This window comes from Haliotis asinina, chromosome 11, assembly GCF_037392515.1.
Source record: "Haliotis asinina isolate JCU_RB_2024 chromosome 11, JCU_Hal_asi_v2, whole genome shotgun sequence".
Classification (NCBI taxonomy): domain Eukaryota; kingdom Metazoa; phylum Mollusca; class Gastropoda; order Lepetellida; family Haliotidae; genus Haliotis; species Haliotis asinina.
In genome coordinates this window covers 20,323,609-20,338,948 of record NC_090290.1, presented here as the reverse complement: position 1 = coordinate 20,338,948, position 15,340 = coordinate 20,323,609, and the positions used below count along the sequence as shown (strand labels likewise).

The following is a 15,340-nucleotide window of genomic DNA, read 5'->3' as shown; positions in this document are numbered from 1 at the left end:
GGATGACAGTGTCGCGATATTGTTTTGTATTACAAGGGGGTATGTACATTAAATGTAACACCGTGAACAGGTAGGGTGTGTCTGTGTTAACTCATCATCAACTGTTACACTGTTTCAACTACTGCGCTTACCACCTCGTGATACAAACCAATCATAACGACTAGAAACTGATCGTTTGTTAAAACAACTTTAATCCTAAGTTGAATAACATTCAGAGTTTCACATGTTGAAGGTAAAATTGAGGATTCGCAATCCTAATTTCACTTTATTTGATTTAAACTTTTGTTTAAAGTGAAATTCATCGGTACGTTTTCACTGCAATCAGACTATAGGTTGCTCAGTTATTGAATATCGCTGTAAATACATTTTGAAAACAATGTTGGAATATTTACGGTTCTTGGCGTCCTTAAGTCGTGTTCTGCTGGTCGTGATTTAAATAGCTTAGAGTGCGCACATCCTCGTGTCTGAACCTTGGGTGGTTGGTTGAACGTTTTAACGATTAGACACCAGGTATGCTGGGGTCTGTTTTCTTAACCAAAGTTATTTTTATGTTTGGTGTATAGCACATAAGTCAGCAATGTTTCAGCTACAGGTGTAAATAATCGAGTCTAGGCCAGGCAATCTAGTATTCAACATCATGAGCATCGATCTTCGCAATTGTGATACGATGACAAGTATCGACCATGTCGATTCTGACCACCCAATCCCGTCAGCTGCCTCTTTCAACAAGCATTGGTTGCTGAAGACCAATTCTAACCCGGACTCAGGTCCCATCTCAGATTAGGTTAACAGAGTTAGAAAAATCATATCTGATGACATCTTTATTCAACCATGTACGGCACAAAATACAATATATTGCGTTGATTGATTTTACATGTGTCTTGATCCCCGCCCCCCTCCCAACTAGATTAGCACTTCTGTAACACGTACTCAAGGTCAAACACTAAAAGACGTACAGACAAGATGTTGTCTTTATCCAGATGGGGGCAACACAAAATAAAATATAGATAGCTGAAAGACAAGTTACTCTGTTTTCCTGGATCTCACTTCATTAAAAATACACAAAAGATAAATGCCGACAAACATGGTGATTGAATTTAGCTTCACGCCGCTTTTAGCAATATTCCAGTAATATCAAGGCGGGGGACACCAGAAATGGCTTCACACTTTGCACCCACATGGGGAATCAAACCCGTGTCATGGCGTGACGACCAAATGCTTTAACTACGTGGCTACCCCTCCACCCCTAAACAGACTCATACGAAGGTAAATGAACTAAGGAGCAGCTCAATGATGTCATCTTTATATTCAATTATCGACTACAGATCAAATGCACTACACTGAATGATTACTTGCTGAGCATAGGTAATATCAACAAAACACCATAGGTACAAGCACAGAATATGATACAAGTGGTATAATTTTTCATTCATGGGCCCTGTTCCACAAAATGGACGTGGTACTAAGTCTGTATTAAAGTATTGGAGCAACGATCATCGCAACGATTGCTTTGTGGAATGGGGCCATAGATCAGTTTGTCACTGTAAACGGGAAATCCAAATAATCTTTAGAAAATATATTAAAAGGAGAATTCTGTCAGAAAATGTTATTTATGCCAATCTCATCGTGCTTTCAGGACGTCAAAACCGATTTGAAATTAGAAAAAAAAAACACTTTTGAAATTACAGATATCGACATACTTGGTACATTTTACATATATTACAGTCTTACTAGAACGACTATTCAGTGTGGCTGATGTTGCGGACATGTTTCACACATTCCAGAGACCTTACATGTATACTGAACTATGAATAATACAAGCAATACAGAAATATTATGTACGCAGAATTAAGATACAGTTATCGCTATGCTATTGTTATTTTCATATATATGTATTATTATCATTATATATCTGTCAACGAAGATCTGTGCTTCTTGTGAAAACAACTGACAGTACATTGACTTGATTCAGTTAACTGCCAGATGCGTGCGATTATGTTGCTGGATATTAATAGAAGTAGATTTATATTTGATTTGGATACTTCGAATAGAATTCAGTTTGGTAGTTAAGCTTTGAGGAAAGACCGTAGGAAAGTAGGTCACGGAGAATCGAACCCACGATCAGATCCTGACACGGAAAAGGGAGATAAGTTACACTTCTATCTAGTAAGAATGGTGTGTAAGTAATGCATGTTGTTTTAGAAACAAAAACAATACAAGCGTAAATATTTAAGCGATTTGGTAACTGTAACAAATCAATATGAAAATAGTGGTTAAAGAAAAAGTGCATTTTTGCAAAACATCACAAGTATCATTGTGCTCCCATCTAATCTTTTGGGCATTTTGCCCAAGCAATAATGTTTCCAAATGAGGAAATGCAGAACAAAAATAACACAAACTAAAATCACACGAAGTTACTCTGGATAAAATATAGCTAATAATATTCTAATTACTAACATATTTTTGAAATATGAAAAAATACATCATATGAACACTGTGATCCCCAAACGGATACGAGCACTGATTGTGAATAGAACACGCTCGACACACTGTTCCAGAAGTCGACTATTTCGAGTAGTAATACATCATTCCGGAAGTGGGTCTGAGACCGAATGAGGCCGCCAGTTTCTTCACTGCATCCGCGAAAGTAGTCCGGGCCGATGGTTTCTCTTTCCAACAGCTTTGCATGAGACTGTAGTGCCTGGAAAAAAAAATGAACACGATACATTTTACATTTGTTATAAAATAGTTGCACTTGATTTATAGAGCACCGTTCACAATGTAGTCTTACCGCTATATTACGAAATATTTCTTTAATATATAATGTTTTCTTTTCACAATCGTCACTCAGATACTTTGTGGTACGATGCTTTTCTTTATTCACATATTACATTGTTGCACTCATAATACGTGGAACAAACACGCATACTCACAAACGCACACAAGCACACACGCACTCGAGTGTACTCCAGATTTCGCAAGTCAGTTAATGATTATATGATAATCCTACTATCGGTCTGAATCGTTCTTCATGCATTCGATCACTCGCTTATTTTGATACTGACACTACTGTTGACAGGTCGTCGTGTTAAATCTTGCTGTTATTTACTGATGTGATCAGATGGTCAGGCTTGCTGGCTTATCCGAGGTAATAATGTGCCTGTTTCAACTGTTCGCGCTATGAGCTTTCACCTCGTGAATGGTGTTTGGTACAATATAAAAGCACATAAAAACATTTACAATAAAACTGGAATATTGCTGACTGCGGCGAAAAACTAAACTCACTTAATAATTCTGACCACGCAATAAGAAACTTGTGGTATCAGTATACGCGCATCATATCACTTACACGTCTTCAGCGTATTCTGGCTTGGGGAGTCTGTAACCATTCATAAGCTGGGTTGGAAGGTCTCGGCTCCTGACGTCACCGTAAGGGATCTGGCCTGTTGAGAGATAAAACATAGAGTGTATTCTAAAACTACCCCGATGAGGTTCTAATGTTAGTAATGGGACTTTTTATTCCATTGCCACACAATTTACTCATTGTATTGCCTTTCATTCTTGTAACTCCATTAGCGTATGTGTGAATGCATCTTGTTGATAGTCAATTGTTTCTTAATGTAAGTTATTGCTGATCTCAAAATCTAGTGCTGTTTGCGCATTAGCTGCTGAAGACCAGTTCTGACGATCCGTGCTGATCCGAAAATATGGAAGAAAGTTTTCACTGAGGGACAATAAGTGCTTCAAGCCTAAGTCCAAAAGGCCTCACAGCGAAATATTGGTCAACAGAATGTTCTCTACGTTAAAGTTACCCCACTGGCACACAAGAGGTAGGTTCGTCTAGTTTCAACACGATTTCACAGGGGCTTGTAACGCTGAAAACTGCCATCAAGGTATATATTGTACCTAATGGGGTATTACTACTATTAAAAAAGGGTCAATATATAACTTGATGGCAATTTTCAGCCTTACAAGCAAGCCCCTGTGCACGATTTTTCATGGCTTGGTACCATACGCCTGTCAATCAAAAGCCATGACAAATCGTGTTGAAACTAGACAGACCCGAGTGGGGCAATAGACTTGTACCATGAAATTTCGGCGGTTTGTTTGAAACAAAGTGGCGGGAAAATGAGTGCACGCGACCAATGTGTCAGCATTGTAAATGTTTTTATGCTCTACAATGTATCTCAACTTCCTTCTGGAGAAACCTGTTTACGATAACATCATATATTTTAAATACTTTGGAGGAGGTGTGACTAATGCAAGAGCGTCAGCTGGTAGATGGGGCATTCCCTCTGTATGCAGTAAACAAAGCTCTGAAGAATGTGCAGTAGGAAGTTGGGATTGAGAACGAGACGGGCAGGGAGGCCAAGGATGTTCAGTAAAAGTAAAACACGTTGCTCAAGAATATTAGAAATCAGATGATTAATAGAGAACGTGTCCAGATATTGACTGAAACCCTTAGACAAGAATTACCAAGACTTAAGTTTACTGGGTGAACGAGCGCGGAATTCCTTCACCATTTATGAAAGATGCACAAAAAGGACGTTTAAACTGATGCAGGGCTCACGAACATCAAGATTTGGATTGTTTTATTTTCTGATGAACATTTTCTCTGGATTTTTCAGAACTCTGTGAAAATGTGAATAAAGATCTATCCTCCAACGTCTGAAAACGGTGGGTGGCTGACGGATGAAAATGGTCTAGTTTTAGACTAGTCCAGCTACAGCCCATATCTTAATCATATTGAATAGGTGTGGGTATCAATAAAGTACAGAATATATAAAAATGGACTTAGACATATTGAAGACATGAAGGAAGAAGTGAAGGTCACGGGGTAGAATAGGCCTTCAGCAACCAGTACTTGCCATAAAGGCGACTGTTCTTCTCGTAACAGGCGACTAACGGGATCGGGTAGTCAGACTCGCCGACTTGGTTCACACATGTCATCGGATCCCAATTGCGCAGATCGATGCTCTTGTTGTTGATCACTGGATTGTCTGGTCCAGACTTGATTATTTACAGACCGCCGCCATATGGGTTATCGGCTTCAGACTCGATTATTTACGGACCCGCCGCCAAATAGCTGGAATATTGCTGAGTGCGGCGTAAAACTACACCCACTCACTCAATCAAATATTGGGATATGCTCTCATATGATTTCTTAAAACTCTGATCGATAGTGTACCTAGGCGCATTCAGTCATATCTTTGAAGGGCAAAGATGTCCCAAAGTACTGTAGCGATACTAAGACTGAAGGACAATCATATCTCAATATATTCATTTAAGTATTAGATATTTGAGGAAACAACTTTCTCAGTAATTCTGGTAAACTGTACCAACACATAAATACCTAGTTACACAAGACTTTTCAATGCATATTCAGGAATATATTTGTCACACCTACCCATGCTGAAGATCTCCCACATTGTGATCCCAAAGGACCAGATGTCACTCTTCTCATTGGCTTCTTTCAGAGACTGAAGACACTCTGGCGCAGTCCACTTCACGGGGATTCGCTCCTGTTTGTGTTTGTAACATATCACGTTGTCATCATTCATGGTGTGTCATTCTGAATAAAATGCGTTTCAGTTTAAGGGCCGGATGGGCAATCTGTGTTCCTTGTTTGTGTGTTACTGGCGTAGACTATCGTTGGTCTCCATTCTGATTTGCCTGTGAGTCTGTTAAAGTATGATGCCTCCATACTTTTCAGGGTTACTGTTGTATATGTAACGTGTGTCTTGTTTGCGCTCAATTTCTTAGTGGCCACTATAAAGTAGTGACCACTCCTATATAGATGTATGTTATATATTTCCCTTCTTACCCCTTTGGAAGCATCATCAGCACTATCGTCCTCCATGCGACAAGGTCCGAATCCACTGACTTTCACTTCATTTGTCCTGGTCAAGAGGCAGTTGCGGGCAGCCAGTTTGCGATGGACAATCTGGAGAAAGACATCATATTGAGGCAGCTGAATTGGTACAGTCTGTTTTCAAGGAACAAAACACAAAATATCGTGATATGTGTCCCTTTCTTTCCTTTTGGGATGAAGTGTGAGACACTCTTGGTCCTACGTTCATGTATCATGTGAATCACTTAGTGAAGGCTCGAGATACAACTGGTCATCGCCAGCCCCTGCTTGTCGTGAGAGGCAACTATCGCGATCGGGTGGTCAGGCTCTCTGACTTGGCTATGATCATGATGCTGATCACTGGATTGTCTGGTCCATTTACACAGGGGATTACGAACAAAAATGTGTAGTCTGAAACTGAGCAAAATATGTGGACGAAAGGCAACCGACGAACGTTTTCTTACTTCTACCTTCTGAAACACTTGCCACATAACAGTGTCTAGTGATCACATACCTCTTTACCCACGAGATACTCCATGCCCCGAGCAATTCCTAGAGTAAATGTCTGAATCTGCTCCAGAACTTCAAGACTGACTTTGTCCTGTCGAGAGGTCAGCCATATGTCCAGCGGTCCATTTTCACAGTACTCCAACACAAGCACAGGGCCCACTGAAGAAGAACGTATATACCTGAACAGATATGGCAACGCTTCTTCAAAATCCCTGCGTTATGGAATTTCAACAAATTGGGGTTGTGAGTGATGGGACGAAAATGTCTCAAATATTCTCACTGATTTGTTTTCATGATATAGAACCATTACTCTTCTATGTGAAACCATGAGTGCAATTAATTTATTCTGTTTAATCGCAAAACATCCACGATTGTGATGCCGAATTTGAGTGCTACTAGGAAAAAGAATCTGATAAGGGCGCCATAGTCGTGATATTGGTAAGGAGGTTCGGAATCATACTCGGCGTAGGTCTCACACAGCATGTCCAACATTTTGGAGATCAGGTGACTTCGCGATCAAGCAACAGCAGGAATATGAGATTTGAAACAAACACATTTGCAGATCCTTATCCTATACTGTTTTGATTGTAGTTTAGACGAGGGTCGAAAGTATACAGATATGTTACCAAAACATTCAAAGTTTTCATCTGTGAGGTTTTTAGGCGTCTTATTCACGTTAGACCCGTGAAGGTCCCGGATTGAATAGGCCTTCAGCAACTCATGCTTGTCATACAAGGCGACTAGTTGACACATGTCATCGGCTCCCAATTGCGCAGATCGATGCTCATATTGTAGATCACTGGATTGTCTGGTCCAGCCTCGATTATTTACAGCCTGCCGTCATATAGCAGGGTCAACTTGCAACAAGCGATCTTAGTGTTACGATTGCAACTCCCATTCTCCAACATAGGCTTACGATAGTCGTAGCGCTAAGATTGCTTTGTGCAAGTGTGAACTTTCCATTAGGACTAATTGGCACGACCAACGCATGGATAGGTTAAGCGTGTCAGGAGCTGTAATGTTATTCGAACCACGTAGTGGATACTTGCACGCATCATTATCAACGACTGCGCCGATGAATTTCCGCACGTTGCGATGTTCCCCGACCTTCGTGGCAGCGAAGTTGATCTTAGCCATCATCATTAAAGTACTCTCCTCGTCAGGCGTGCCTGCAAATGACAATAGTAAATTACAATAATAAGTTACGTTTTACGTCCAAGGCTGCGTCGAATCTTTGTGCAGTGCTTTACGAAGAACATGAAAAGTGAACAAAACTTTCTCTTTGCTGCACTTTCCACAGGATACGGTCAATGTGTTTTTGAATCAGATTTCAGATATATAATTATGCAATGTTTTAGTAGTCTTTCAGCGCTGGCACAAAATTAAATTTTAAACATGATGACGTGATTCCCTGTGTTATCATCTGCGTGACGCTTGTGGCTTTCAGTCACGTTTGCAAATAACAATAATAACACCCAGTTAAGTTACGGTTCTCTAGACGAGAACTCAGGTTTGCTGCAAGGAACGTATCCTTACTGCCTCTCAGTGGAACATGCAGCTGTGTCTGAAGTCCCACTAACTGTGTGTAGAGGCAGCAAGAACCCTCAGTTCACAATGAGCCTACCCACCCACACTTTACCAGGACCACCAAAACCCTCTTTGATCAATTTGAGGTAGCGTCCGCCCATCACAATGAAAACCCGGGTTCAATTACCCAACATGGGTACAGTGTGTGAACATTGCACCCCTATGAGGAATCGAAAACGGGTCATCGGCGTGACGAACAAATGCTTTAACCATAGGCTACCCCAACGTCCCCCCGGTTTCAAGAACGATCGTGCAAAAGGTAACAGTTGTCAAACGTACTGTATTGCACCCGAAATGCAAGCATTCAAGGTATAAATTACCGTGAAGAGAGCACTTTCTTTCAGGTTACCTTTGAGGACTTTTGCAGCAACCACCTGTGACTTTTTCCCAGTCTTGTATGAAGCCTTGAGAATCCGTGCAAACCTTCCTGTTTGAATGTCCTCCAGCAATGACAGCTCATCTTTCGAGATGTACCATGGCTGCTTCGTCGTGAAGCTCATACCGCCGTAGAGGTAGATGTCGTCATTGGCTGTGTACGTCATGTTCTGAAAAAAAACACAACATATAAACAGTGACTGAAAGTACGAGTGTGTTTAGTTTAGCACAACCTTTAGCAGAATTCCTGCAAAAATACGGCAATGAACACCCGAAATGGGCTCCACACAAGGCACCACGAGGGAAATCGAATCCGTGTCTTTAGCATGACGCGCGGACGCTTTAACCACTGGACTACTCCATCGCCCCCTGAGGGCATGTGTAGTCAGAAGGGTCCACGCGCTCGCTGCGCAAAGTCACAGCATCGGAAAATCACCTACTGGGGCCAGTTGAGATGTACGTGTTTGATGGCTTTTCTCTGTCTGTTTGGAGAGATTGGAATACAACATCGTTCTTTGCTCAATACAATGACATGGGGATAAGGAAATTAATCGAAGGTTGCAGTCTTCGTTTTGAAAGTGTTCTCGACATCTCTGCCTCTCTCTTCCTGTGAAGAAACAAACCCCGCGATAGTATAAATGTTCCTGCGTTGTGTGTGCAGACCTTCACGGTGGTACCAAACAGTGAATATTTTCGGGACTTTTTTGTTTTGTTTTTTTTAAAAGCGAGTACACATTTGCAACATATTTTTCAACATAGTTAAAGGAAGTGGGATTCTTTTCTGCTGGAATATTGCAAAATGTGGGCCTAAATCAGCCCTCTCCATATATCCATACCACTCCTGTTAAGCGTTAACATAATAAAGTATTAGCTTGTCCGCGCATATATACACGCGCACAAAAGTTAAGCGCAACCCACTCTTTTTGTGATCTGCTACTTTGGATACTCAATGGTAACTATCATGACGAGATCTATGCCTGTCATTGACATCACTGGTTTGATTATGTTTGGCGACTACATTGGTGATGTGATGCTGTGATGACGACCCATTTGCCTTGCAAAGGCTCTGCATGACATGCCAGCATTTTTCATGCTTATCACCTGTCATCTCTCAGCGGTAGTTAACTTTCTCCTCACTATGACTTGTTTTCTAACTCTAAAGTGAAAGAAGAATCTCACAACAGACCGGTGAAACCAAGTGTGTGAAACTTGATTTTCAAGATTCAGATGGTAGTTACATGGAGTTGCACGTGGAGAACGTTTTCCTTGTCAATCTTGACAATGTTAGGTTCAGGAATCTATGGAAGCATAAGTCAGACATAAACATATATAGTTTGTATGTCTTATCTTCAGTGGTGAAATCAAGACACTATGAAAATAGTGGCGCTTAACTTACATCTCTGACATTATTATACATGAGCATGAGCGGCTGAGGATACCTACGTCATAACACGCTTTGTTTTTGGGAGGGCGAATGTTATTTGTCCTCGTTCCTGGCACATGAGCCTCAGGTTCCCCATATCTCTTCTGGCGTCCTCCGATCAGTTTCTGCATTCTTCCCGTCCTCCACAAGAAGAATCCGACTCCGACTACTGCCAGCACTATCAGGATTGCTAACAAGAGAACATGTCATCATTATCATATTGCGCCGTGACCAATCAATTGCTGTTTGGAGACTGTGCTCTAAAGAAGATGACTTATTATTTATTATTATGTTTTACAAATGAAAGATAATGTGTAGGAGAGAGGGTTCGGGTGAGACTGGCATAGTGAGACCAGTAAGGTTCATCAGCTCAAGACCCGTGTCCCCTCTAAACGCAGCCTTGACAGTGAGTAGGACTTATCCCAGGAAACGATGTTTAATCGAACCCTTTATCATTGTAATAACGGCACCAGAGAAGGAAACATATTGTTAGATATTTGTTGCTTACGAAAGATCACTTTTGAAACAACGTCACTGATTGGTCAAATAAATCTGAATCACCATCCACGAATCCTGAACACTAGCACCATGGAAGGGCTTATAAGAAGAGATGTTCGCAGGAAGAGATGACAAATAACCTCTGTGGGAAGAGAATAGACAAACCAGTGACTGATGTTAAAAGCAACGGGTATAGCGCTACTCCAGATCCAGCCAGATCACGAGGCCCCGACACATCTACAGGAATGCCTGTTGGTAGGACCATATATACCACGAGCGTACATGACCAACAAGAAACATCTGTCTACTCACCGACGATGATTCCAGCTACAGCCCCTGCGCCTAGAACTCCTGTAGTCGTGTCCTGAGCCGCTGAAAGTCGAGCACATTGGATCGTAATTACTACTTTGAGTCAAGGACTTTCGTTCCTTATTAATCACTGAACTCTAAGCTCGTGGGAGACTTTCTGCATCTTTAGTCGTCTGAACGTTTCATTTCTTATACCATGATTGTGTCTGTCTGTTTGTGAGTGAGTGAGTGAGTATGGTTTTACGCAGCTTTTAGCAATATGACGGCCCGGATACAGGAAATGGGTTTCACATATTGTACCCATTTGTGGAATCGAACCTGAGTCTTCGGCGTGACGAGCGAACGCTTTTACCGCTAGGCCATCCTACATCACATCATGTATAATGTAACATGTCTGCTTTCCTTATATTTTTACTATGTTGTATTATGAGCCAATGGCCTACATTATTGAAATCAAATGTATGTCTTTTTGTAAAGTAACTTCCATGACTTACATGAAGTTTCATTTCACTATTCATTAAGTCTCGAAATAGTAAAACTATACGCTGCAAACATATTTCCACGAGGACGGGTTAGGTGTTAAATGCGACCAAATGACGGGTTAAGCAGTAAGTTAAATTTCACAGTTGAGGTATCATTTTTATTGTTGCGCGATCGGAGTGTACAAACAGTTTCTGTCGTGAGACGTTTTATTGTCAGTTGAAATCAATAACTATCATGACTATAGAACGCATCCCAAAGTGAGCTGAATTTGACGTTCTGGTGATTTCGACGATTGTATTGCTAGCGCTATATCGAGGAAGTACGTGTGCGATCGGAGTGCACAAACAGTTTCATCAATTGAAATCAAGAAATTAACTTATGTAAAGAGCAAATAAACATCAATATTATTTACCCTCGATCTTTAATACCACTTCAGATGCAAAATCAGTTGGCTGTATAACAAAAAATAGCTTGCAAAATTCAACAAGATCAGTCGTCTGCTAGTGACAGGTTATGTATGAAACAGGAAGCCACGTGATCAAAACACTCTCTCGCAGTGCGGAGGAAAAAGTATGGCTCATCGTCGAAAACACATACAAAATACCCGGATGTGACAAGCGGCTACAGTTTCGCCGATACGATGTCATCAACCCTATTTTTGTTGGAAACACGTGATACTTTTTTGTGAAACAGATGAAAATACCTTTAACACTCAAGGTTAGCAAAATCAAAACTTAAAATGATATTAAGATACAAATTACGTTTTTGTCTCATATCGTCGAAAACCCCTAACTTTTGGATACAATACATGAGAATGAAGAATACTATTCGGATAATTTAGTCTTAATTAACAGATTCTTTTTCAGTTGTTCCCCGTACCAACCCATGTTCAGAATCAGTTGGTGGCTAGGTAAACGACGTAATCATGCCCCAAGTTAAAACAAACTATTCTAATTACATCAACAAAACATTTAATACTATTGAAACACCAGCTATAAACTCTCAGCAGGCAGAGCTAGGCAGCCTTACTGGGATTTGCCATAAAACGACACTCGTCGATTTAATTACTCTTTGGGAGTTTATGAATGTATTCGTAAGTGAAAACCTTATTTTATGCGTAATCTCAAATAATTCTTAGAATGTTATGAAACCTAATCCAAAAATATAGTCGCGTGCACTTGCATGTAAATGAGTGGTTTAATTTAAGCACCGTTACATGGGGAATATTTCAATATTTCAAGAGCGTGACTAAAACTTATTAATTCTTGATGTATACATCCAACTACAAAAACCTGTCCATGAAGCGGAGTATCATAACTAGATTACCACTGATACAGAATTTAAAACTCAAGATGAAATATGTTTTTCGGCGTTAATTTGTTTATTACTACATATAGCATTAACAATTATCAAAATAATTTTAATTTGGTCCTCCAATCATCACCTAAGTATATCCTTTAACAAATAAAAACAATCAAAGTTTGTATGTTATCAACGAATTTGTTTTAACAATCAACAATGGATGGTAACTACCTGCAGCACTGGTAAGACGATACATTTGCACGTGCGGCAGTCTGTAAATAATCGAGTCTGGACCAGACAATCCAGTGATCATCAGCATGAGCATCGATCTGCGCAAATGGGAACCGATGACATGTGTAAAATCACCCGATCCCGTTAGTCGCCTCTTGCGACAAGCAGACACGCCTTTTATGACAAGCATGGGTTGCTGAAGGCCTATTCTATCCCGGATCTTCACGGGTCTCGGATGATTTAAACAAAGTGTTGCAAAAGAAAAGTTCGGAAACACAACAATCATAGAATATTTAGCGATAAAAAAATTGTGTTAAAACTAGGCCAAAACTATTTTCTTTTTATTTCCGTGAGTACTTCCGCCTGTAAAAAAATTATACAACTATTATGGACAATACAACACAAAAACAGGCTGGGCAAAAGAGGTTGGTCAAGCCCCAGTTATTCCATATAAATATAAAGCATCTCAGGAAAACATTTTCGTGGTACACACCTCTGGGTAGTGGGGTACTTACGTTTGGCGACGACATTGACGTTGTGTTCACTGCGTTGTGCTCCGTAGCCAGCTGACACCATAACCTTGTATGTTTTATCGGGTTCAAGGCCAATGAGGTCATATGATGTATCATCTTTGGGCACAGACACCTCATGGACTGGCCCTGCATCCGTCTGATAGCTTATTATTATAACTGTGCGTTCGTGGCAAGCCGGGGCATGGTCCCACATCACACGGATTGATGTTGAAGACAATCGCTTGGTTCTCAGGTTTGAGGGTGGTAAGTCTGGTGAAAGATCACATCATTGAAACAGCTTACTGTTGTTTCGTAAGATCACGTTTCTCCTTTTTCTGCAAGATTTGTTAAGGTAGGTGTATGTGAAATTTGGAGGAACGTAAAGACGGGGTTGTGCGTGAGCAATACATGGCATTAAGTAGTATAGGTAATGAGAGTTCTGGACCACTTTTCAAAAAACCCCTCTAAAAAGCCTCATTTACTAAATGAGGCTTTGGTGGGACCCTTAGCTCTTGCTACTATTGCCCCTACTACAAAGCCACGCCATCACGTTTACCGTGACTTGGCAGGCGGTAACACTGTGCCGTACGGTACGATCAATAATTTGTTGTAAGTTTTGACTGACCATATAGGATCGGTGGCTCGCTTACGGCTATGTTATGTTTATATCGATGAAACAGTTTAACGTGAACCGCCTACGATCTCTTTGGTGTTCATAATAAAGGCTTGCTGGGCTTTTTGTATTCCCTGTGCTATGTACTTTTTTTTCTCGTCCTCGCTGATAGCAGACTTACGAGACTTGGATCGAATATCTTGTTTCATTCCGTTATATTTTTTGAGTTCAGAGAGGATTGAACTAAACTCCTCTTCTGAGATCTTACTGTCAGAGAGTGCCGTGGAAATTCGCTCACTCACTGTGTTGAGTTTTGCTTCGGCCAGAACCCTGATCTCGTCGTGTTTCAATGCCTTACGATTAAGTCTGCGTGATACTAACTTAAGCGCCAACCCTACCAACCCTGTCACCCCAGCCGTTATTTCAATACCTAGCACTATAGGTGCAGCCACGATGGTGGTTAACAACCCAACGCCTGCCGCCCCTAGTCCCATGCTGGTTGCCATAAGGGTAGTGTCAGCCCCATCCACGATATTGAAAGCTCTATTATATTTTTTACATAGTGCTTTCCGCGTGTCACGGTCTTGTTCTAGTTGACGTTTCACATCACATAACTGCCTCAAGCGGAACCCATCTACGGTTTCCAACGTCTTCGCTACTTCCTCTACAACTGGGTACAGACCCATCCTATAATATATATTATGAAAAATATTTTAATTGAGTTTCAGTTAATAGTCTATCAATGAATTTGAAGCCAACAAGGGATAGCTTATCATTCAAGGTAATAGGTGTGATTCTCATAGATAAATAGTCTGTTGTAATAAAAACCCCTTGCAGGCTTATTAAGTAGGTTAGATGAGAGGTTGAAACATTATTTTGTATAATAATACGACAATCTTGGTCTAAGTGTTCGGCATACCAGTGTATTACCAACCCGGGTAAAATTTGGTGTCCTCTCAAGGAGTTTTCCTCGTCAAATCTCGTAAAGGAGACTTCTATGATGAGTGTGTAGAATCTGGAGCTTATAATAACATCCCCCCCACCACCACTGCCAATTGTTAATTTGTCTCTTACCCGTAACATATTTTTTTTCCCGCCCCACCTATATACTGGATTTGATAAACCATGCGGAATGAAATTTGAGAACCAGGTACCGTTGTTCTTAATCTCAGAGATAGAAATACCATCTTCGTTAAATATGATATAAGGTGAGGCGATTGTTAAGTTGAGCAACCATTTGGGTTCTTTAAAATCTGATAACGACACCCGTTTGTACACGTTGTCTTTGAAGTGCAGGATGTATAATTCATCTTCCTCACCAGGCTGATCGAATCCCTCTGTATCTCCCAGGTCGTTAAGCGTAGTGTTGGGATGATGACTGGTCATTATTATAATATTATTATATAATTTCCAACTGGTTTTCTGTTAATAATTCAGGGATTAAATTCATACTAATAAAGTGTATGTTGTTAGGTAGGAAGATCTTGGTTAGTGATATCTTGTTTTCCACGATCACGTTGACACCCTGCAGACTGGTGTTGGAGCCGACACCCACCCGCACGTAAACGTCGCAAACTTGATCCTTGTGTCGTTTCTCCCACCCTAGTTTGACTCCCTTCACGATCTCGACGTTATCCCCCGATGAT

The 15,340-nt window shown here is 40.7% G+C and overlaps 1 protein-coding gene across 1 annotated transcript in view; it reads right to left on the bottom strand.

Annotated features, from left to right (window-relative positions):
- Positions 1 to 810: 810 nt before the first annotated feature.
- Positions 811 to 15,340, bottom strand: part of LOC137255338 (uncharacterized) — a 39,947-nt gene continuing 25,417 nt past the window's right edge. The window contains exons 14-23 of the mRNA XM_067792787.1: positions 13,085 to 13,351; positions 10,557 to 10,616; positions 9,767 to 9,936; positions 8,298 to 8,493; positions 7,411 to 7,530; positions 6,366 to 6,520; positions 5,825 to 5,944; positions 5,408 to 5,522; positions 3,350 to 3,443; positions 811 to 2,701 (exon numbers count right to left, since the gene is read on the bottom strand). Of these exons, the coding sequence (XP_067648888.1) occupies positions 2,566 to 2,701; positions 3,350 to 3,443; positions 5,408 to 5,522; positions 5,825 to 5,944; positions 6,366 to 6,520; positions 7,411 to 7,530; positions 8,298 to 8,493; positions 9,767 to 9,936; positions 10,557 to 10,616; positions 13,085 to 13,351 (1,433 nt within the window). The 3' untranslated portion in view covers positions 811 to 2,565. The remainder of the gene's footprint in view (positions 2,702 to 3,349; positions 3,444 to 5,407; positions 5,523 to 5,824; positions 5,945 to 6,365; positions 6,521 to 7,410; positions 7,531 to 8,297; positions 8,494 to 9,766; positions 9,937 to 10,556; positions 10,617 to 13,084; positions 13,352 to 15,340) is intronic.